Source organism: Brachionichthys hirsutus, chromosome 8, assembly GCF_040956055.1.
Source record: "Brachionichthys hirsutus isolate HB-005 chromosome 8, CSIRO-AGI_Bhir_v1, whole genome shotgun sequence".
NCBI classification, from domain to species: domain Eukaryota; kingdom Metazoa; phylum Chordata; class Actinopteri; order Lophiiformes; family Brachionichthyidae; genus Brachionichthys; species Brachionichthys hirsutus.
The window spans coordinates 8,470,071-8,493,748 of record NC_090904.1 but is presented as its reverse complement, the minus strand read 5'-3'; the positions used below and the strand labels follow the sequence as shown (position 1 = coordinate 8,493,748).

Genomic DNA, 23,678 nt, shown 5'->3' with positions numbered 1-23,678 from the left:
CGGAATCAAAGGGGCCTGCCCTTCACAATAAAAGTGTCACTATACTTTTAAGCACATCCACATTATCTATCTATCGATCCTTCCTTCCATCCATCCATCGACAGACGGGTCCTGATCAGTATTATCTGGATGGCTTGTATATAACGTTTACTTTGTGATCCCGGCCAGTTTGAACTGTTTCCAGGAATGAAAGCCTCCGAAATAACCAACACACACAGACACACACACACAGACACACACACACACACACACACACACACACACACACACACACACACACACACACACACACACACACGAAGGCATCAAAAGACTATGCAGTCCATAATAAAACTGAATTCAGTTACATCACCTGACCCAAACCGTGACATCATCACTGTGGAAATTATTCTACTCTGGCTTTTTCTGATAAAAACTATTTCTACTGGAGGACTTATGGTTCGACTGACGTTTCCGTCCTCCTTTAAAGGTCAAAATGGACTATTTGTCGGTGAAATGAGCTAATCTTTTAGCATTTAGCTTTTAGAACATGTTTTTGTTTTGTTTTGTTTTTCCCTAGTGGGGTTTTTATGTAAAGTATTTCTTCTACAACATTCTGTACTTACTGTTTTATGTCGATATTGCAAATATTTTATTTCCAAGCTAAAATGAGCTCAAATACTTGACAAAGACTGTCATGCCAGTATTTGGAGAACCAGGTTTTAACACTAATCTTTTTAAATATAAAAGTTAACAGCTCCCTCTGCTGTAATTCTATTGCAGTACAACAAACAAGACCAACTTTATTTAACCCTCTTATGATCCATAAAGGGGACATATTAAGAAAAGATTGTGTCTTCTGGTGGTTGAATGACAACAGGAGGGTCAACACTCATTCTCACCAGATGAGAATGCCTCAAAATGAGAGTCCTCAATCAGTCCTCTCTCTCAGACACATTGTCCTCCATGTCAAAGAGCTGCTCCTACAGTAAACCCTTTTCTCAGTGAACATTTTCAACTGAGAGAGAGAGAGAATTCTACTTTAGCAGGTGTGAGTAGAACAGAAAGTTCTCATTAGGATAGTGTTTCCCCTCCTCCATGTCATGTATCTCCTCAAAAGAATCACCTCTGCACCTGCAGGTGAGGGGGTGTGGTCACACACAGACACGTCTTACACGGTTAAAACAGCTTGGTGTCAAATTGACCCCCAGAGGAACATTAATGCATGCAATGTGTGTTCAGTACATTGAAAACAATGCCATCAGGATCTTTTTATGCTTAATCAATTGCATCCATCGAATTGGGAAACATAAAACTGACCACAAGGATAATAAGATGGTAAAAAGAAACATATTCAGGAAAAGGACGTATACAAGAAAGGTCCGCTGTTTGTAAGGCTCTTATTTTGTAATGCCGCTGACAGGAAGTGGTGCATTTTATTGTGACTTGATCTAGCGGATGCGATAAGACGCGCGTATGTGTCAAAGTCCACTGGGCAGGGGTTCGTTCGCGCGTCCGCTGGCGTGAACCATGGAGAAGGAGACGAAGAAGATTCTCTGTGTGGGTTTGGTGTGTCTCGACATCATCAACGTGGTGGACAAATACCCGGAAGAAGACACCGACAGCAGGTTAGCACACGGGCTAATGCTAACAGCTGTAGCGGGTTAACACACAGGCTGATGCTAACAGCTGTAGCAGGTTAACACACAGGCTGATGCTAACACCTGTAGCAGGTTAACACACAGACTGATGCTAACACTTGCAGCTTGCATCAAGATATATAATTATATTCTATTAATTAATATACCAAATGTAGCTATTGGCAATCTTGTGCCATTTATGCATTAAAATATTTTACTGGCAATTTCAATTTGAGCCACCCAGTATAATAAAGCAGAGTGTGTACCCCCTTGCTGTAGGCTATTTAGAGAGACTACAAACATGGATGAATCTAAGTCTGATGATGCATTATGAAGATGTTTTGAATTCACTACTTTTTTCACCTAGTATGTGGTTAATATATATATATATATATATATACTACTACTACTACTGGACTTTCTTCTTGTCTGCAGGTGTTTGTCACAGCGCTGGCAGCGAGGAGGAAATGCTTCCAACTCCTGCACGGTGCTGTCGCTGCTCGGAGCCCCCTCCGCCTTCATGGGGTCGCTGTCCGCTGGACCTGTGGCAGAGTGAGTCCAAATCCGTAATCAAAATGCACCAATCTCTGTTTCCTTTCCTTGTTTCTCTGCTTCTTCCACCTACTTGCATCCTTGAATCCTTTCCTCTGCTTGTTTTGTCCCTCTTCTCTCCTTGTGTCTCTCACTTCCTTTGTCTCCTCTCCTCTCTGCTATTTGAGGAGGAACCCCTTCACATTAAGAGTCGGGCTCAGGTGACGATGTCATTCAGTTTACTGTCTGCAGTTTTATTTTGGAGGATTTTCAGAAGTTCCGCGTCGACGCGTCGCTGGTTACTGAGCGTGCTCAGTGTGTCCTTCCAGCCTCTGTGGTCATCAGCAACATCCTCACAGGAAGCCGCACCATCCTGCATATGAACAGGTGTGAACTGGGGTGTGTCCGAACGGCTTGTTCTCTTTCAGGAGCATCATCTTCATCATCGTCGTGGAACAGCTGTGACTCCGTCCTCTTCCACCAATCAGAAAGCAGACTTCCCTCCATCTGCGTTCTTATTTTTTTAAAGAGTTGATTTGAATCCGTTTCCTGTCTCTCTGTCAGTTTCATCATGGTGGACTTCTCGCGGTGTGCAGTCGATGCCTCTGCAGTGGTTTGGCAGGTCGAAGGTCAAACTCCATGCGCATGTTGTGTGATTTGTCTGTCCAGCGGATCTCGAACCGTCGTTCTGTCCGACACGTAAGACGTCGTACCGCCGGGTAGTGTCGCACAATGTTCACGGAACAACTCCTCAGTTCAGTGTAGCGTAGCGGCGTAGCGTAGCACTGAGCTACATGTGCCCTGTCAAACCCCTTGTGAAGAAGCATCATCTCTTCAGATGATGATGAAGATGAGGTTAAACTTTAAGCTTCAGCAGAGAGTTTCTGTTCATCATTAAAAGTTTAGATATCTAAATCTGAATTCTTAAATGCGTCACCTTGAAGTCAGACACTTGTCGGGCGAGCTTCCGTCGGTTGTCATGGAAACAGAGGGGAGATGCTTTGTGAATGTTGTTCCACCCAAATGAAAGCTCTAATCTGATCCGATTACATCCTGAATCAGATCAAAAACTAATCAGATCTCGATTTTATGGAACCTCGGATCTAATCTGAAAGAGAACTTTCTGATTGGTCCAATTTGTGAAGTCCTGACTAATTGAATGTAATGCAACTTAATTTTAACAGTTTTAATTGCAATTACAGTTTGTGTGCCCAGAAGGACCTCCTCCGTCAAACCGGACTCTGAAGGGTCAGAGAACTGGTCCCAGTTCACTCCCCTCAGCGTGTGTGGTCTGATGATGTCATCAGTTCAGTGACGGGGGAGGAGCTGTATCTGGGTGCTCTTCCTGTTTAGATTCTTGGGAAGCTGACATCACTTCCTGTCTGTCAGGAACCTTCCTGATGTGACGGTGGAGGATTTCTCCAAAGCCGACCTCCGTCAGTTCAAGTGGATCCACTGGGAGGTGAGGCGTTTGGACCCGACTCGTCCGACGCATCCGACCCATTTACCAAACGGGCGAGTGAATCGTTGAGTCCCTGAATGCTTCCTCGTACTCACCTGACCTCTGCAGGGCAGGAACGCTGGCGAACAGGTGAAGATGATCCGGCAGGTGGACGCGTATAACAGCACGTTGCCGCGGCAACAGAGAATCACCGTCTCCGTAGAGATCGAGAAGCCCAGAGAGCCGCTGTATGAGCTGTTTCCCTACGGGGACGTGGTGAGAGCCGGATGGCGCCTGTTGAACTCGTGTGTGTGTGTGTGTGTGTGTGTGTGTGTGTGTGTGTGTGACCTCAGCGTGAACTCTGGCGTCTCCAGGTGTTCGTCAGTAAAGATGTCGCTCGCCACTTCGGCTTCCTGTCGGCTGAGGCTGCTCTGAGAGGATTTTACAGCCGGGTCAAACAGGGGTGAGTGGGAGGTCAGCAGGTCCGACCACCGATTGGTGGATCGGATGAATCACATTTGACCTGTCGACTCGCCTTTCGTGTACGTTTTGTTAAGATGTGACGTCACGGTGAGGAGGAGGAGTTGTCTGCAGATTTATCTGATGAATACGAACATGTCTGGCCTGTCTGTGTCTCTTCCACCCGTCTTACCGCCCGTCCGTCGTCAGGGCCGTCCTGGTCTGTGCCTGGGCAGAAAAAGGCGCCGACGCTTTGGGTCCCGAAGGGTCGATCGTTCATTCAGACGCGTTTCCTCCCGAAGCTCTGGTGGATACTCTCGGAGCTGGAGACACGTTCAACGCCGCCGTCATCTTCGCGCTGTCCAATGGTGAGAGGGCGCACTGGTCAGGAGCCGTCAATCAGCCTCCTGATAGGCCGAGCCTCGTCATGTGACTCGCGAACACCTGGATCACAATGGTGTCAGTCTCAGTTTGATCGTGATTCTCGCTTTTCCTCACAATCTTGTCTTCCGTGTCGTTTCACCCGCCCCTCCACCCAGTTTCATGCTGATCCATAAAATTTTTATTTAATGGCCCAAAAATACCTCACGGCGTTCAAAACGCTGGCTCCGCCCCTTTATCTGGATCCACCAAATTAGAATCTGTTCTTCTGATGCCATACTTCATGTTCTGCAGGGGGGAGTTTGCAGGACGCTCTGACCTTCGGCTGCAGAGTCGCCGGCAGCAAGTGTGGTTTCCATGGTTACGACAACATCCGTGAAATATTCCCAGATGGATGGAAGAGTTAAATCAGGTTCCGAGGTTACTTGCACTGAGAAAAATGATGAGTGAAGTTCCGTTGTTTGTTTTTATTATCTACAGGCTGCTAATCAAATGATAGTTAAGGGTTAATTACCAGTTGGTTAACTGTAGGGCGGAGTTTAAATGAAGTAATACTTCAGTAAAATGAGTTTCTGTTTTAGTAGTTTTTGTAGTTCTATTTTAGTCTTGAATTGCATTTGATTCAACAAGAACTATGAACGCCTGATTCCATCTTTCTGTAGTATTCTGAAGATATGATTGTCACTTTTTGTTTTGTATGTTACCATGGTTACAGAGTCCTCATGTTGAGCCCTTAATTTGAATGTCCGTCTGTCCTCACTTGAAAAGTAGTTTTAGTTCTGCTCCGTAGAAGCAGTGGAGAATTTTAATAAAAGGAAATAAATGAATTTAAAAGATAGGGTTTTTAAAATGTTGTTTTTTTTCACAGATTGTTTCTGTCACAACAGGAAATAATTCTGTTGAGGAAGAATCTGAGAAACGGAAAACGGAGAAGAAGAACGTTTTATATTTGAATAGCAGCTCTGAGCACGTTCACACAAACCGGGTTCGAATCCTATCTGTGTGGAGTTTGTATGTTCTCACCGTGCCCGCGTGGGTGTTCCTCCAAAAAGGGGGGAGTCTGATTACCTTGGTGGTTTCAGCTCCCTCTTGTGTTCTGCTCCAACAGGACTACAAATATCTGGTCTAGGATACTTCATCCTAGGAAGACTCTAGGATGAAGGTGAAACATATTCAATCAAACCTAAACAAGTCCAGTTGATTCTTTGTTCTTGTTCTTCACGATTTACCTCGACCTGAAAAGCGCAAGAAAATGGATGGATAGAATGTAAATGTAACACTAAACCTATTATACACTTGTAATAACTATTAAATGATTATTACACCAGTACTCGCCATAGCACATCTGTTGAAGTTGTAGTATTAATAACTGCTTCTGTCCTTCATGTTCACATATTTTTCTTTCATAAATTCCAAGTCCTTGTCTTTTAATCCAGGTTCTTGCTCCCTCTGTGTTAAAGCAGTTTCAAGGCTTCATTGACTCGTGTTCTAGCTTGTCCCCACACAGAGTGGACTTGGTGCACGAGTCACCTGTTGATAAACCGTGTTTTAAGTAGGACTCCTGGTTTGTCTTTCTTTTCTTGGAGGTTGCCGCTTCTCTTCTTCCTCCTACTTTTGTCAAGAACTTCTCCAAAGACATTTGTTTTTTACTCATTTTAGTTTACAGCTTTATTTTTTAGTAACGTGACATGTAACATGTGACCAAGACAAGCGTGTTGACGTGTGAAGATTCACAGGTGAATGTTACGTCGGAGAAAATCCGGTCGTTTAATACAATGGAAAGTTTATAAATTATTTCTGTGCAGCCCGGTAACAAATTCCTCACGGCCCGGTACCGGTCCGTGGCCCGGTGGGCGAGGACCACTGTTCTAGATGGCGAGATGCGACAATCCTGCCTTCAGCAGGCCGTGTAGAAGGCACTGTTGTTGCTAGGCGACGGGACTGGCGCTCCTGGGTGAGGATGGGAAGAACTGGTGACAGGAAGTTCTCCGCCGCTGAGCGAAGCCTACGGCCTGCCAGCCCCAGAATGGAGACATGGTTTACCTCCTATATACGGCACCCTGTGTCATATATATATATTTATACTTATATACTTCTAGATTCATGCTGGTATACACAGGTGTGTCCATACTTAGTGGTGTGTGTGTCAGTCCATTTCAGATCCCGCCACCATTTCTCTCAGTCCTTTGCTGAAGTGAAGATTCGCTCCGACGACGATGAAGCCCTGCAGAGGCCAACACAGCCGCGGTCAACACTAGGGGGCAGCACCGAGCAGCACACAGGTGAGTTCAGGTGTAGCCCACATCCAGTCCATGAATTTACTCTGCATCTTTGAACTGCTCCCGACAGACTGTCTTTAACCTGATGCTAGCTCGTTATAACAAAAGATTCCTTTGTTGTTTTGGATGGATAACCAATCAGAATGCAGCATCAGGTATGAACAAGCTAAACACACTCACGTTGTGATACTCAACCACCTCCTCGACGAAATCCATCCCATCTGCCAGGGGAATCTGTACGCCTCTATTGGTCCAGTCTGGATATATATATATCATATTACTACAGTGTACTAGTACAGTTTACAGTGAAGTATTACTGCAGTACAGAGCACACTCTGTAGTCAGTACGAGTTAATGTCTGGGCTCTTACTGTTGATCAAAGGAACCACAGACATCTGCAGCATGGTCTTCAGAGGACCCTGTAGGGGAATCAGCTGACACACACAGATTGATTGGTCGATTGATTGGATATGCTGTAGTGATCACAGATATAGATCTGCAAGTAATGCTCACCCAAAAAAGAGAAGTGAAGTACAAATAACTATAAACAAAAACACTTACTGCCAGAGATTCCAGCGCTGATTTATTGGAGAAGATTTTAAACCTGAAAGAAGAGGAATATGCAAGGTGAAACGAAAAGTGTAATCACACATCCCCTGCAGTAGGTGGCAGTGCTGCTTTCACGTCTACATGTACCGGTAGCGTTCCATTAGCTCTAATCATGGGAGCCAGTGCTAGCAGCGTTAGCTTATCTGCTATGAGGGCGGTTTTTACACTGACCAATCAAATCATGTTTGTTTTCTCTGTTGAGTTCCTGAGCTGATGGTGCTGATCAATTTATAATGATTGATTTGATTTGATTGAAGTTTATTTTTCAGGATCAAATGGCTAAATTAGTTAGTTAAATTAGTTTAAAAAAAATTATGTTTACATAAGGATTTCATTTTCTTGATTTGAAATCTTTTCTGGTTCAGACTAAAATAAGGTTAATAAAGTTGTTCTTTGTTGTAAGTGGATCTATATCTTTGTTTTCATGTTAATGATGTATATTAACTCTTTCATAAATGTTTCAATATTTTTAGTGGGGGGGGGGGGGGGTACTATTGAAGCCCTAACCCTAACTCTGGTTTGATTCTGATGTGTCCTCCCTTCTCGACTGCACCAACACCAACCAATCATGTTGTACTATTCTAGTACATAGCGTGTCGTCCTACATATTCGCTGCTGTACTGGTACACACACATGATCCTACATACTCTCTGCTGTACTGGCACACACATGATCCTACATACCGGTACTCTCTGCTGTACTGGTACACGCATAATCCTACATCCTCTCTGCTGTACTGGTACACACATGATCCTACATACTCTCTGCTGTACTGGTACTGGTACACACATGATCCTACAGTCTTACCTGCGCAGGTCAGCATGACAAGCCAGACGCTTCGCCTTCATGGAAACTCTGGCATTAAACTTTGTTTCCTGCAGAAACGGGTGGATTCAGAATAGTTTCAAACTGGTGTGAACTGGTTAGACTGGAACAAAAGCAGCAGTCTCAACCATCAACTCTAGAAGAACTGAGAACCCAAATAAGGTTTTATCCAGAACGGTGTTAGGGGGGTGTGCGCGTACCATGGTCATGCTGCTGAGCTGGACCGGACGCCGACCTGCAGGCAGCAGCAGCACTTTGACAATGGCTCTCATGGTAACGGTTGCCCCCGATGTCTTAATGGAGGTTTTAGGAGGCTCGTTGACAGAAAGGTGCAGAGAGATTGGGGCATCCATCAGAGCAGGGTTCTACACAAAGAGCATGAGGGGTGGTACTAATCAGTACCTGTAGAACACTGGGTTCTGCAGGTACTGGAACCTATTAATTCACAGAAATACTGCAGTACCCAGACTCTCTACAGTGTTTCTACTCACCAGCAGCATGATGGCGAATGAGTAGGTGGTCCTCAGAAGTACTTCCAGGTCATTGGGCATCTGAGGAAAGAGACAGAGAGAGAGATGGGAAGGTGAGACAGGAGACAGGAGGTCTCTGAAGGTTTTTAAGGTGGTAGAATTTTTAGGTGTGGATTTGAGGGTCTGGGGCGGTTGTGACCTTCTCATTGACGAAGTCCATCTCGAAGATTCCAGCTTTGTAGTAAGCCAACAGTCCGCTGTCGAAGAAGAACTCAGAGAGAGCAAGATAAACCATCCTTTCGTACTCTTTGATGGCCGGGTCAACGGCGGCGTTGACCAGCGTCTCATTCTGATGTGACAGGTCAAAGAACATCCCCTGCAGAAACAAAAAGACTCGCTGTGACTCTGAGAACGTTTACGGTTGTGATATTTAACCAGAGCCGCCGTCTCACCCTGAAGTTCATGTCGAGGGATCTGGACGTCACCACAGGATTATCAATCAGAGAATAATCAATACCAATGTACTCATCCACCTCCGTCCTCACAGGAATCGTCTCCAGCATTGAGTTCACATGAACCAGAGCAGCGTGATCCAGAGTGGGACAGATCTGAGGAACAGAGAGACAGGTCACAGAGAGCGATGGGTCAAAGAGAGACAGGTTTGAGACAGAGGGTCAGAGAGAGACAGGCTAGCTACAGACAAAGGGTCAGAGAGACAGGTTAGAGACAGAGGGTCAGAGAGACAGGTTAGAGACAGAGGGTCAGAGAGACAGGTTTGAGACAGAGGGAGACGGGTTAGAGACAGAGGGTCAGCAAGACGGGATAGAGAGAGACAGATTAGAGACAGAGGGTCAAAGAGAGACGGGTTAGAGAGAGAGGGTGAGAGACAGGTTTGAGACAGAGGGAGACGGGTTAGAGACAGAGGGTCAGCAAGACGGGATAGAGAGAGACAGGTTAGAGACAGAGGGTCAGAGAGACGGGCTACAGACAAAGGGTCAGAGAGACGGGATAGAGAGAGACAGGTTAGAGACAGAGGGTCAAAGAGAGACGGGCTAGAGAGAGAGGGTGAGAGACAGGTTTGAGACAGAGGGAGACGGGTTCGAGACAGGGGGTCAGAGGCCGACAGGTATCACAGACAGACCTGTTGGTTCAGGAGGAAGCGCATCCCCGATGTTAAAAAGGTGGACAGAAAATCGTAAACTCTCCTGAAAAAAATCCAATCAGAGACAGTTTGTCATTGGCTGATGGATTATTGATCAGGAATCCTTCTATCATCGTCCTAATAATAATTCAGGGGTCGGTTCTGATCCAAGTGTCGGTCTGTCTCACCCCAGCGTTCCGCTGAACTTGGCCCTCATTTTGGAGATGGAGGTGTCGCAGGTGAGGTTATTGATCTTCAGCCGTCCCTCTTGGTCTCTGATCAAGTTCAGAACCGTGTTGATGTTCACGCCTTCAGCCGACGCGTTGATGTTCCCTGTGTCGTAGCTGACATACGACATCTTCATCACCCACCGGACTGGACCCACCGTCCTCATCATCATCATCATCATCAACTGGTGCCCCCCCCCCCCCCCCCCACCCCCCATCCAGTGTTCAACATAAAGAGCAGAAGGGAAGGCAGAACTTACAAGAACCAGTAGAGGATCCGCCGGTGGAAGCTCAGTGCGATGGACGAGTTCTGGACGTCGAACAACAAACCGACTTCGGGTTGGAACTGCAGGTCGGCGTGGCTCAGATTCAGCTCCATGATCTTCAGGCTGGCAACAAGAGACACAACGTGTTTATGCACACGAGGGAGGAGTGTTTGGATAAACGGACCGGTTCTGATGCGGTGGATCAGTACTCGGTGATGGTGTACTGGAAGCGGCCCTCTTTGCCCTTCATCTCTGGGATGGTGATGTTACTGAGCTCCTCTTCAACAAACTTCAAAGTCTCTGACTTCACTGAAATACAGAACACTAGAAAGTTAATCTGGATATAATCTCACACCTGGAGTAGATTGAAATAGATTTAATCTGTGTTATATTTGATCAGCTTTTAAATGCAGTATCTTGTGTGTACTGGTATTCGGTGTACGTACACATCTCCAGGCCTCGACTGGTGATGCGGATCTTGCAGCCGGCGGGTTGGGTGGCGGCTGCGATGGAGGACACGGAAGAGAAGAGGAACAGAATGGACAGAGGACAGGAAGTCATCCTGGTCCATAAACTGTGAGCCTGAAACGCAGAAGAAGAAAATGTTCATTTAAACCCGAAAGAAAACCCTTCCTCTCCGTTTTCCAGTCGGTTTGGGGGTTCAAGGTTCTGGTCTTACTCCAGGTCATTGACCTCTGTCTCAAGATTCAAGCTAAGAGGTCACGATCTGAAGGCTTTTTGTCCCTCCTGTCGCTCCGTAGCTCACAGCTGAACACATTCTAAGACTGTTTGGTCTGTATACACAGAGCTGAACTGTAGTAGCCTTTGTTTCACAACCCTCCCTCCTCCTCCTGCTCCTCCTCCTCCTCCTCCTCCTCTCCCAGCAGCCTGCTGACCCCGTCTTTACTCTCAGTGTGACAGGAGGCGAGGACGGGTGAAGCAGAACTTTCTGTTCTGTTTAAACACACCTCCCGGCGCCTGCTTTTCTTCCTGCTTCCTTTCTGTCGCAGCATCGGCGCCGTCCTCTCATGAAACCGCCTCCACAGCGTTGCAGTTACTCGCCGTCACGGTTTGAAGGCCAGAGTAAAAAGTTCCAAACAACATTAGTCATATCGACCTGGGACCCCCTGTGGCAGACCTTGGAATGTGGGCCTGTTGTTTCCATGACGACCCAACGGGTGTTATCTGATCCTTCGAATTGGCTGAATCGGCTCTTTGACCGGAGGATTTCCCAGAGAGACATTCTCAACTACGTTCCGTTCAGACTTTTAGATGTTTCTTCATAGATTAAGCGTCTTTAACTGAACGCTGCGTAACCTTTGATGTTCGTTAAGCGTCGAGATTTATAAAGTCCTCAATGGTTGTCATGCATTCAGGACGTCCCGCACAATACGCTGTCATAGGCCAGCACTGGTGTCTTAACCTCTTATGACACCCTGAGCTCCTCCCCCTCTATCTGGTTATTCATGTTATAAATATATATCAGTAATCTCTCTCCCTCTGTTTGTCCCTCTTTCTGTCTCTCAGTCTGCAGGTCCTCTCCGTGGTGCTGCAGAACCTGGACCTGTGGCCTTCCAACACTGATGTCCATATCGCTAGCATTAGCATGTATAGCTTTATGTAGCAGCTCTTTAGTCAGTATCTTGTTCAGCAGCCTTTATGTTACTTTATGTTTTTGTCTGCTCCTGCTCTCTGTCTCTCTATCACTCTCTCTCCCCCTCTCTCTGTTGTTTTTGAATCTCCTTCTACCTGTCCTTGTCTCTGTCTCACCCTTTCTGGCATTGTCTCTCTCTCTCTCCCCCCTTTCACAACCCAGCCGGTCCAGACAGATGGCCATCCACTATGAGCCTTAGGTTCTGTCCAAGGTTTATGCCTGTTAAAGGGATGTTTTTTCTTTCCTCCGTCTCCAAAGTTCCTGCTCTTGTGGGTCAAGTTGGGTCCTGTCTTTCCCTGCTCCTCCTGTAAAGTACCTTTAGATAACTTCCCGGTGCTATAGAAATAAAAATGAATTCAATTCAATTGGATAAAGTTCGACCTGTGACCATTACAGCCAGAGTCTGCAGTCCTCCATCAGCTCCAAGTTAAAATGGGAGCTGATGGAGGTCCTGTTGCTCCCCCCCCCCCCCCCCCCCCCCGAGCAGGAGGTGTACATCCACAGGATTAGTTTGAACGAGTCCACAGAGGAATAAAGGTCAGTGCATCAGGTACCAGGTACATAGAACTAATGATTATAGAACAAGTTTAAATGTCCTGACAACAGACATAGTAAATATCTATCCCCTCTAATAAACAGAAGACACTTCTGACTCGTCAACAATGAGACACGCTCCGTCTCGAACTTACAGATCTGAAGGACGAGGATCTCAGCGCTGATGGTTCTGGGTTCAGGATCTGGTGGTTCTGATACAGCTGATGTGTTCTGTTCTGTCTCTGTGCACACTGTCTGTCTCTCTCCCTTTGGAGTTGTATCCCTGGGGACTGACTCCTCCTTACAATAGGAGGGGGAGGGGAGGGGAGAGAGAGACCTTTGACACCGTTGGGTTCAGTTTAAACATTTTAACGGAACCAGCTCTGATGTTTTTCCTTTGCTTTTTTAAACAAGTCCGTAATACTCTTGCACGCGCCGTGCACGCGCCTCCGTGAAACGATCAAACCGCTGTACATTCCAGGCCAGTAGGGGGCGGTGTCTCCTTTCAAACCAACAATACAGGCGGCACGTGATCAAAACTTATCTTTTATTTATGTTTAAGCTCCACCAAAACATTAATATTATCAGAGTAATAATGCGTTTTAATGTCACGTTCAGGTATGTTTTACACAAATAAAGTTTTTTGTTATGTCACTTAGTATTTGTAAATAAACACACAAAAGATCATTGACAACATGAAGTCAATCATTATCCACTATACGAGAGATGACCAATGATTAATGGAAAGTGAATTGACTGAGGCGTGGGATGCTGGACTTTATTCAGATTGATCAATGACCTGATCAGATCACTGAGAGGTCAGGGTGGCAGCATTCCAGGAATTACAATAGTGTGTGTGTTCCAGCTGTTCGCTGTCAGGATGAAACCATCAACTCTATACACACACACACACGCACACACATTATTCACCCATAGCTGCCGTGATTATGTCCCGGTTAAGATGTCTTGATGTAGTCCGGTTTAGATTTGGACAGGGGCTACTGGACTCAAAGCAACTTCCTGTTTCAATAGAACAGGAAACCTGTTGCCCACGCCTTCAGAATCAAGCGGATGGTTTTTATAATTGCTTTTCATCATTTTATCTCATGTTGAATCTGTTGCACAAATCTAAATGAAACTGATTGGTACTAAGCACTAGGGGTGTCAAATATCGCATTAATTGCCATTAATTAATTACAGTCCTATTTGGCGCGTTATGCTTTTTAATCGCGTTAATCTCATTTTTAATCTCTAACTTTACTGCTTCTGTATTTCCATTTTATAAAATCCTTTTATGTTTGACTCGGGGTTGGAATGAATTCCTTCTGGAACAGAAAACAGAGTTCCTCTGTTCCCCCAACCCTAACCCAAACCCCCTAACCCGAACCCCCCCAACCCGAACCACAATCCTAACGCCAGTAACCCTAACCCCCGAACACTTAACCCCCTAACCTAAACCCCACAACCCTAACCCACGATCCTAACCCTAACCAGTTAGACTTGGGCATGGTTCATGAGCCATAAAGACGAGTTGATTAGAGTTTGACTTTGATTTACATTCGACTGCTTTCTGCAGCTGCGACCAACCTGCAGGTCTGTCGGCCACGATGTGCTTGTAAAACTCGGATGATATATGTAAATACATACATACATAAATACGTATACTGCATCCCCAATTTTATACTGACTGGTTGCCCAGACAACGGGGAAACCAATACGGAGTAAGGAACAGCTAGCCAACACAATTAGCAGCAGCTGGAGGGGGGTGTCTGCTTGACCCCAGTTCTGATTTGGAGTCCCACGTCTCACTGTGTTCAACTCCCTCTGCGCCCTCACCTCCTCCTGCCTCTCCAGTCGCCAGCTGCTTCATCCTCAGGTTGATGGAACCATAAGTCCTCTTGGGTTGGACAAATGCTGCCCTACGTCGGTACATCTGGCACCGACAGATGGACACCATGAGAAGCACCGACAGGAACATCCCCCCCATGGTTAGTAAGCCCAGGCCTGCGATGATACACTTGTCAAGATGGGAGCCCAGCTGAGCGTAGTACTTCTCCAGCTTCTCCATCTGTCGGGCCGACACAGAGTCTGGGTCAACTTTGGCCTCTCTTGGGATGGTGTAGGCAATGACCACAAGGACGATGCCGCTCACCAAGAGCACCAGGGCAAAGACGAAGCCATGATCTGCAGAGGGGTCTCCAGCGGCACTAACCTGGGATGCCACCTGCCCTCCAGCTCCTTCCTCCTCATCGTACAACTCCAGAGAACGATCCGGAAGCTCCTGCCCCCCCTGAAAAATATCAAGAAGTAAGGAAAACAACCAATAAGAAATACGATTCATGATTGAAGAGATGAAAGACATCAGGGTGTGTGCGTGGGGTCAGAACTGAAGGGGTTGATCTACCAGAGGGAAATCTATCAGACATGCAGGACACCTGCAAGTACATTGACACGGAAGCTTTCCATATAGGCTGGCCAAATAACGGGATAGAAGACACAGACAGGAAGACAAGAAGGCTCCTCACCCATGCATGGAGTCCAGAACCCTCCCGGAGCAGATCAGACCTAAGATGAAGAAGGCTGTGCAAAGATGCCCCTGAGACAGCCCGGCACCTAAGTAGCAGGGTCTAAGATGCTAGCTGGAATACGTGAAGAGGCAACCAATTGGCTAAGATAGTGTTTAGAAACATCTGTACCCGGTTTGAACTAGAACTACGGGGTCCCACTCCCAAAGAGGCATACAGTATCAGGACCAAGGTGGGACTTCAGCTTCCAGACTGACAAACCGCTTCTGGCTAACCACCCGGACATAGTGGTCGTAGACGAAGACAAGAGGGCAGTAATACCAGCTGATGGCAGCATCAGGAAGAAGGAGCACAAAAAGATTGAGAAGCACCAAGGGTTGAAAGAACAGAAGGTCAAAGCTGATGTGGTTCAAATGGGGGGGGGGGGGGGGGGCAGATTCACAGATTCCAGGAATATCCTCTGAAGCCTCAGTCCAGAAGAGTACAACCCGAGGAACAGCAAAGATCCTGCCAGTTCCAGCCGGCACAACGGTGCTAACAGGCCTCGGGTAGAGGAGCCCAGCTGTGCAGCTAAAGCTTCATTAGATTCGTGTTTGATAAGACAATGGTAGCAACCAGCCTCACCTTATTGTTTCCTGAAGTTGAAGTGGGACCACTGACTGACACCGCTGCCCCCTGCTGGTGTTCGTGCTCCTCGTCCTGCTGGTAGGAGATGTTCTCGAAGCCTTGGCTGGTGCAGCCTCCGGTGGACAATGTACAGGATGCACCTTGCGAACCATCTCCGCCCCGCAGCTCCCAGAGTTCTACGCCGTTGAGAGAGGACTCCATCGATATCTGTCCAGTTTGTTCATGTCTTTACTGCTGACGTACAGACAAAATAATAGATGACATTAAAAGGAGGGACTAGAATTCATCTTAATGTGGATCCAGATAGCTGGACCTCATGTGGACTACAGCAGAGTTAATCCACGTGGCTCCAGTTTGTGATGTGAACATGGAACATAAATCAGAAGTCATTATTTTAAAAAGTATGATATTGTTAAAATAAGCATTATGAAATATTAAATTATAATAAAATAATACTAATTAGATATTAAAGAATAATGAAAATATATTTCATAATAATATTACCTTATTTTACAATTTAATGGCCATATTATATATTTGTCTGTCATTTATCCAAATGGTATTTTATTCATTCAAAATGTTGTTTTTATTTATTTAATTTTGAATCTTTTGGGCTTCTATAATCCATCCACCCATCCATCCACCCCGGATGTGTCACAGGCGCATTGCAGGACCACACATAGACAGACAACCACAATGTGGAGTGATCAATTCACCTAAGCTGCATGTTTATGGAGGAAACCGGAGAGAACCCACAAACTCCACACGAAAAGGAATCAAACCCAGAACCTTCTTGCTGTGAGGAGACAGCCCCACCCACTGCGCCACCGTGCTAAAATGAAGTCTAGTGTCAAAAGTCCACTCTTGAACTTTGAACTTTATTTAACATAATTTCTGGCCGGGATATTTTTGTGCATGGCGTGTTGTGGATGATCCTTGCTTATGAGGACGCATTAGAATAAATAAATGTCTATTTTCATCCCTGCAGGAAACACCGCGTCTTCTGATGGACACAGCCCTTCAGCGCTGCTCTGGCCCGCAGGGGGGGGGGGCGCCCGGTGTTCGGGCCGCCACCGTCACCGTGACCTTGTGATGCGCTATTCTGCCCAAACATGAACAGCACGCAGCCTCTGAGCTGCAGAGAACATACCCGAACCGGACCAGGTCAGAATCACGCCGACACACGCCCGCGTCGATCCGATCTGACGGCTGATAGGACGGATAACAGAGGCGGGGGGGGGAGAGACGAAGCCGAGGATAGATCCAGAATCCGGGCAGCGTCCAATGAATCTCTTTAAACATGGCCGACAGGATCGTTCACGTACAAACGTATCGATGATCGGAAGATGATGATCGGATACTCATCGGTGGGGGGGGGGGGGGGGGGTGTCTTACCTGCTGCTGATGCTGCGACCGGGCGTGGATCAGACGGATGAGCGCAGCTGTCGGGTCGCGTGTGAGGAGAAGGGCGACACTGAGCATGCGCAGAGAGCCTCACCTTTTGTCAGCAGAGATGGAGGTTTGATGGGAAAATACTCCTCAAAAAAAAATGTGTGCAAAGTGAAAATCAAATCGAGATGGACGGGATACAGAAGCTAGTCTGTCAGTCATAAAATGGAAATTGCTGAAGGGTTTCATTCGTCTTTAGTGTGTGTCCTCTTGTCAAAGATGTATACTGTCGAATCAGCTTCTACTCCAGGCTTGACTTTTGAGCACATTTACATTAAAAATGTTGATAATAGAGAGTTACATTTGAATTTAGAAAAAAAAACCTGAAGATGTTAGAATTGACTCATTTATTTTGGTGTCTGGCCTTCCCTTTCCTGTCTTCCTGTCTTGTGACAGCCTCTGAGCAAAGGCTGTAACTATGGTAACCTGGGGATGATCAAGTCTTTATCAAAGGGGTTTATATCGGACCCCTTTATGACTGTGATTTTTGGTGAGTGAATTGGTGAACGACAAAAGACTTCCTGAACCCACAAATCAGTCGTCGTATTCCCGATGGATCACGAAGGCAGCATTAGTAGGCGAGGCGGCTCAGTGATGATGATGTTACAGAGACTATAAACCAGGTATTGGTGCCCGAGAGCCAATCAGAGCGAGAGAGAGATTCTGTCTACCACGAGCCTCTCGTCCTCTCTGATTCAAGGACCAGAGGACGATAACTGAACGTCATGACTGGGATGTCCCTTTAAGAAAGACCGCCATGACATTTTCCACAGACACCCGACACCGCTGCTCCCTCCCTCCACCTTCTCTACGGACTCCACCCTGGGGAGGCTTAGAAGCACAGGAGACACCTGAGTCTGTCGCTGTGGTCACACATCCTATCCTCGCCTGCTTCACTTCTTCTCCCTACGTCTCATTTCATCTCTCAAAGCTTCTTCTTTGCCTTTTCACCTCCATCAGTCTTTCTACTACTACTCCTGTCCTCCTCTCTGTATCCCACCATCACTCTCTCCACCATGAGTCTGAGTCGGGCCAAGCGAGTCAGCTCCAGTAACTCTGTCCGGAGCAGCGGGGGCTGCAGGAGGCTGAGCAGTTTTGGTTCGGTTCAGGGGGGTTTCGGCGGCATCTCCCTGAGCAGCAGCTCTCTCTACGCGGGAACCAATGGGCACCACCACGGCCTGGGAGCCCCGCTGGCATCCCTGTCGGTCAACCGGAGCCTGCTGGCCCCCCTCAACCTGGAGATCGACCCCAACCTGTCCATGAGCCGGACCCATGAGAAGGAGCAGATCAAGTCCCTCAACAACCGCTTTGCCAGCTTCATAGATAAGGTACAGGGATGCTCACTGATAAAGTGTTTATGTATTGAATAAGTTACGGAGGTCAACTCCATCTTCAATCCTGCAGTAACATGTATGGGACATTATTATTATAAGAATATATATCAAAACCTATATTATATACAGTAATACCTCGTAATACGAGTGCTTTGACATACAAGTGTTCCGAGGCACGAGCAAACCTGTCAGCAAAAGTTTGCTTTGAGATACGAGCAACGTCCAGATGCTTTATATTACAGTAATACTGTGTATCATTTATTATATCGTTGTGCATCTAAAACATGTTTTCCTGTTGTCGGCATTGATTTGAGTGTTTTTAGACGCTGTAAAGGATGAAATAGTTATATGAAAAGGGGAACATTGATTTGACATATGAGTGATTTGAGTTACGAGCTCGGTCCAGGAACGGATTATATACTTGTCTGTCAAGGTATTACTGTATATAAAAACTCTGTGGCTTAGCGAGCTTGTCTCCCAAGGCCACAGAAAAGTGAACTATCAAATCAATCCATGAATGAACATGAGACAGGAAACACTGCCTTTTTCTCGATTCTTTTCTACAGATTTATTTGAATTATACGGTTTGCTTAAATACTGATAAGTCACTAATAGGTAGAACAAAAAAATCTATTAATGACATATTACTGCAAGGGTCTGTCACGCTTCAGTTGCGTTTGCATTGAGGACAGATGTCCGGACGGCGCTAACCTGATCGAACACTGGGCAGTCTGTCTGAGCAGTAACTGGGTCAGGGTTCCTGAACAACCCGTTCCCCAGAGAAGGAGCCAGCAGGCTCTGTGATTGGACACCGCCATCACAGGAGCGTCTCCGCTTTCTCAGAGTAGGTAACACTCACTATGGAGGCATTGTTGGCTTCCCACAGGAGCACTGATGCCCCTCAGGTGTCAACACACAACCAGCCTCCTTCAGTTACCTGTGGATCCTGGTCTAAATGAAAGAGGCGTGAAGTCGTCCGGATGTGGTCCGATTCTGGAAGGTTTTGAGACTAAATAAAACACCTGAAAGACTCTCAATCCGTCTCAACCAATCAGATGGTTAGTGCGAGTCCATGATAACACAAAGCAGTCATTATTTGGACTGCTCTCATTTCTCACCTTCATCTCGGGGCTCCTTGGTTTCAGATAAGTAAGTTTCTGCTCACTTGTATTGATCCAGGATGGTTAGCTTGAATCCGACTTTGGATCTTGTTTTGTTACCTGATGCCGACTGGCCCCAGAGACATTGAAGAGCGACGCCCCCTCATGCAGAGAACTCACAAAGTCAGTGCAGCAGATAGACACGGCTCTGGGGTCTCCCATGCCCCCTACTGGTCTGCATGTCTAGTGAGAGGAAGGGCGAGGAAGAGGAGTGTCTACATTTATCACAGATATGAATAGAAACATCTCGCCACCGATGATGATGATGTTAGCGGTCTAACAGAGGTTAATCTTCATCTGGGACTTGCGGAGTCATTTAGAGCCCAGGTTGGCGGTACCGGGCCACTGGATATCTGCTCTGTAACCTAAGGACTCAGGTCAGACGTGGAGGCTTTGTGTGTCGGAGGGGGCTCGTTCCGGTCTGAACAGAGGACGGGCTTTGTATTGGTGAAAGGAGGAGGAACAATAGGTGGTAACACAACAAGTCTGCAGGCAGGAAAACGGAGCTCTGACTGCAGACCGGTGACATTCAGGGGACTTTCACCAACAGAAAGGGCATTATTCTGTGGATGCAGCTAGAGCCGTTATCGCCTTATCACGAAAACCCAAGACATAAACCTATCAGTCACACAAAGCAGGTGAAACCATCCATCACGGCCTCCAGAGGATGAACCTTGAAATTACCCTTCTACTCTGTCTCTGCCATGCAGGTGTGCTTCCTGGAGCAGCAGAATAAGATGCTGGAGACAAAACTGGAACTGCTGCAGAACCAGGGGGTGAGCCGGTCCAACGTGGAGCCCCTGTTCGAGGCCTACATGGCGGGCGTGAGGCGCCAGATGGACCTGGTCAACAATGACAAGACCAAACTGGATGGGGAGCTGAGGAACATGCAGGGACTGGTAGAGGACTACAAACACAAGTAAACCATTCCGGCGTGGCAGGAAATGGCGAGCGCTGTGATGTCGGAGAGTAAAACGGTGGGCGTGTCCTCCACAGATATGAAGATGAGATTAACAAGAGGAACAACCTGGAGAACGACTTCGTTATCCTGAAGAAGGTGAGCATTCACACATTCATTACAGGCAGGGTGAGTAAGAAGCCCCCCCCCCCTTTGTCCTGTCCCTTGCCCGGATTGTCCCAGGATTGATCTGCCTCCTCAGCTCGATAATACTGGGAAGAACCGCCGGATACACCATCGACATCAGACTGCATGCTTTAGGGGCCTGAAACCTGTTAAACAAGAAGCATGTTAGCATGTTGCTCACTGTGTCTCAATCCAGCCTCACAGAGCTGCTGGCGTAGCTGTTAGCGTTCGCTGTCTCTGTGTGAGAAGGTGATTTATTTGTGTTCAGGATGTGGATTCAGCCTACCTGGTGAAGGCAGACCTGGAGGACAAGGTGGGATCTTTGACCGATGAGATCAACTTCCTGCGTCACATCTACGAGGAGGTACAGCAACGCAAACGGCACCAGGGAGGAGGGCAGACTGAAGTGTTTGATACACATAGACAAAGTAGTATTTTTACTAATTACTGCTGGTGTGTTGTTGTTGGGACACCCTGCGCTAATGTCGCCCCATCAGGAGCTACGCGAGCTGCAGGCCAGCATCAAGGACACCTCGGTAGTGGTGCAGATGGACAACAGCCGCAGCCTGAACATGGAGCAGATCGTGGCTGAGGTCAAAGCCCAGTATGAGGAGATTGCGGCCCGCAGCCGGGAGGAGGCCGAGGCCTGGTACAAGAGCAAAGTGAGAACCTTTGTGAGCTCTGGAGTTTTACAGTGTCCTCATATTCACTTGTACCTGCATCTGGGGCATGATCTGCTTTACATTTTTGTTTGTGGACTGTTGCCCTGAATGAACATCCTGTGCTCAACAGGGTGCTTTGCTCCATAGTGAAAGCGTCCAGTAACTGTGGTTGAACTGTTTCCTGTTTCTGTGTGCAGTTTGACCAGATGTCCGTTCAGGCCAGTCAGTATGGCGACGAGCTCCGCATGGTGAAGGGAGAGGTGGCTGAGGTCAACCGGCTGATCAGCCGCCTGCAGAGCGAGATTGAGGCCATCAAAGCGCAGGTAAGGGACACGGGAAGCCGGATTCAGACCCAGCAGGGATAATTCTCATTCTTCTGTCCCGACAGCGGGGCAGTCTGGAGAACCAGCTGGCTGAGGCGGAGGAGCGAGGAGAGATGGCTGTGAAGGAGGCTAAAGCTCGGACCAGAGACCTGGAGGACGCCCTGCAGAGGGCCAAGCAGGACATGGCCCGCCAGCTGAGAGAGTATCAAGTGAGAGAGGAGGCCATAAAGAGCTGATGGAGAAGAGCAGTGATCCAAAGTGTTTTAAATAATCATTAACAGTGACGGATGAAAAAATATCTGAACAAATCCTTGTATTTTGGTTTTCATTCTGGTCAAAAGAAGACAATGAAAATGTTGTCGCTCAATGTTATTCTGTAAACTGAAGCTGTTTGATAAACATGGTGAAAATCAAATATTTTCAAAAAGATTACCTAAAGATTTGTACTAACTAGGGTGTAAATATAATTTCATTGTGTGCTTGCAGTGTATCAATGACATAAATAAAGATTTCTTTCTTTCTTTCTAGTTTTGTGAAATTGATCTTTTCTTTGCCTGCAGGAACTCATGAATGTGAAGCTGGCTCTGGATATTGAGATCGCCACCTACAGGAAGCTGCTGGAAGGAGAGGAGGACAGGTGAGGCGAGGCAATGAAGACGTGAAAGTGCGCTTACACCATGCTAACTCTTCTTTTCTTATTCTTCAGACTCGGACAGCAATGCATCCTCCAGATCCAGGCTGTCTCCAGCTACAGTAAGTGACAAACCAAGTCAGGGGGTCTCTGCAGGCTAATATCACCGCTACAGACCATAATATCATCGCTACAGACCATAATATCACCTCTACAGACCTGATTGGTTCTAAGGGTGTGACATCATCTGATGTGTATTAAATTATGTTCTTTAATAAAATCACCCCTCTTGCTCCTCCTCCTGTCTCCAGGTACTAAAAGTACAAATGGTTTCCATAGTAACAGCAGCTCCCTTGCCCCCAAGCTCTTGGTAAAGACGACAGAGAGCAGAGGTAACAGCAGATTCATCTCCCACTGAGAGAGATGCACCTCATCTTTTAGAGGCTGAAAGTAGCTACGTAGCATCGACCCTCTGATTGGCCGATAGCTCTGGCGAGCTTTTCTAACTTTTATTTCCGAGTATAACAGTCACATGGGACATGTTCTGCATTAGTACACCAGCGGCTGCTCTGGGAGATGGACTACGTTAGGCTTGGTTAGGTTAGGTTCAACTTTATTGTCATTAAACATGTACAAGTATAAGTTAACGGAATGCAGTTTAGCATCTAACCAGAAGTATAATTAATAACATTAGATAAATAAAAATGGTAAAAATATTTTGCAGATGATATATACAGATTCTGTGCTCTGAACATACTATATTGCTAGACATGTATTATATTAATGGATATAGACATGATATAGAGATTAAATCAGAATATGCAGATTAAAGTGCAATATATATAGATATATAAAGGTGACATGATGGTGCAGTGGGTTGTGCTGTCGCCTCACAGCGAGAAGGTTCTGGGTTCATTATTCATTCACTCCGTACTTGGTGGCGGTGAAGCTACTGTTGTAGCCACAGCTGCCCTGGGGCAGACTGACAGGAGCGAGGCTGCCAATTTGCACCATCGACCCTCCTGACCACCACCGACATTCACACGGGCAATGTGGGTTTGCCCAGGGACACAACGACAGTGCACACACGTGCCGGAGCCGGGAATCGAACCACCAACCTCTCGATCATAGGGTCCCTACATGTATATGCATGCCTGTGGATTGTTAGATGGGCCCACAGTAGGGTGTCAACAACATTTCATGCGTGTGCTAAGCGTGCTACATGACAATAAAGAGTTCTTCTCATTTAATCTGTTTGATCTAAAGATTATTGTAGTCTTTAAGGTTATTTTGGGCTGTTCTGTTCTATGTGTGCTTCATCCTCTGTGGATGTTCTCATCATTATTCTTTTGATTCTTGCATAGCCAGGTGTTTGTAATCATAATCTACAACACAAGTCCTGAGATAAATGTGGAATAAATGTCTAAAATTATGTTGTCTAATGATG

General features: G+C 46.6%; 4 protein-coding genes across 4 annotated transcripts; 2 read left to right on the top strand and 2 right to left on the bottom strand.

The window, feature by feature from the left end:
• The first annotated feature begins 1,509 nt into the window (after positions 1-1,509).
• khk (ketohexokinase) lies at positions 1,510-5,684 on the top strand. Its single transcript, XM_068742715.1, has 9 exons — positions 1,510-1,607; positions 2,055-2,171; positions 2,403-2,537; positions 2,715-2,849; positions 3,540-3,612; positions 3,721-3,867; positions 3,966-4,054; positions 4,261-4,418; positions 4,726-5,684. The coding sequence occupies exons 1-9, from the start codon at positions 1,510-1,512 to the stop codon at positions 4,836-4,838; spliced, it is 1,065 nt and encodes a 354-aa protein (XP_068598816.1). The 3' UTR covers positions 4,839-5,684.
• Positions 5,685-6,149: 465 nt separating this feature from the next.
• On the bottom strand, positions 6,150-10,809 carry pltp (phospholipid transfer protein). The gene is given in 16 exon segments (XM_068742728.1): positions 6,150-6,443; positions 6,563-6,655; positions 6,891-6,967; positions 7,081-7,144; positions 7,272-7,314; positions 8,127-8,194; positions 8,345-8,509; positions 8,636-8,695; positions 8,814-8,990; positions 9,067-9,269; positions 9,461-9,583; positions 9,680-9,819; positions 9,944-10,099; positions 10,243-10,371; positions 10,458-10,557; positions 10,695-10,809. Coding segments are annotated over 15 exon segments (1,698 nt in total). The 3' UTR covers positions 6,150-6,443; positions 6,563-6,577.
• Positions 10,810-14,168: 3,359 nt separating this feature from the next.
• On the bottom strand, positions 14,169-15,789 carry tmem74b (transmembrane protein 74B). Its single transcript, XM_068742958.1, has 2 exons — positions 15,586-15,789; positions 14,169-14,726 (listed from the first exon to the last, which is right to left on the bottom strand). Exons 1-2 carry the CDS (start codon positions 15,787-15,789, stop codon positions 14,169-14,171), a joined length of 762 nt encoding a protein of 253 aa, XP_068599059.1.
• A 2,264-nt stretch (positions 15,790-18,053) lies between these two features.
• On the top strand, positions 18,054-22,649 carry si:dkey-222f2.1 (intermediate filament protein ON3). Its single transcript, XM_068742548.1, has 10 exons — positions 18,054-18,365; positions 20,242-20,450; positions 20,528-20,588; positions 20,884-20,979; positions 21,113-21,277; positions 21,475-21,600; positions 21,666-21,809; positions 22,161-22,237; positions 22,307-22,353; positions 22,543-22,649. Exons 1-10 carry the CDS (start codon positions 18,054-18,056, stop codon positions 22,647-22,649), a joined length of 1,344 nt encoding a protein of 447 aa, XP_068598649.1.
• Positions 22,650-23,678: the final 1,029 nt, after the last annotated feature.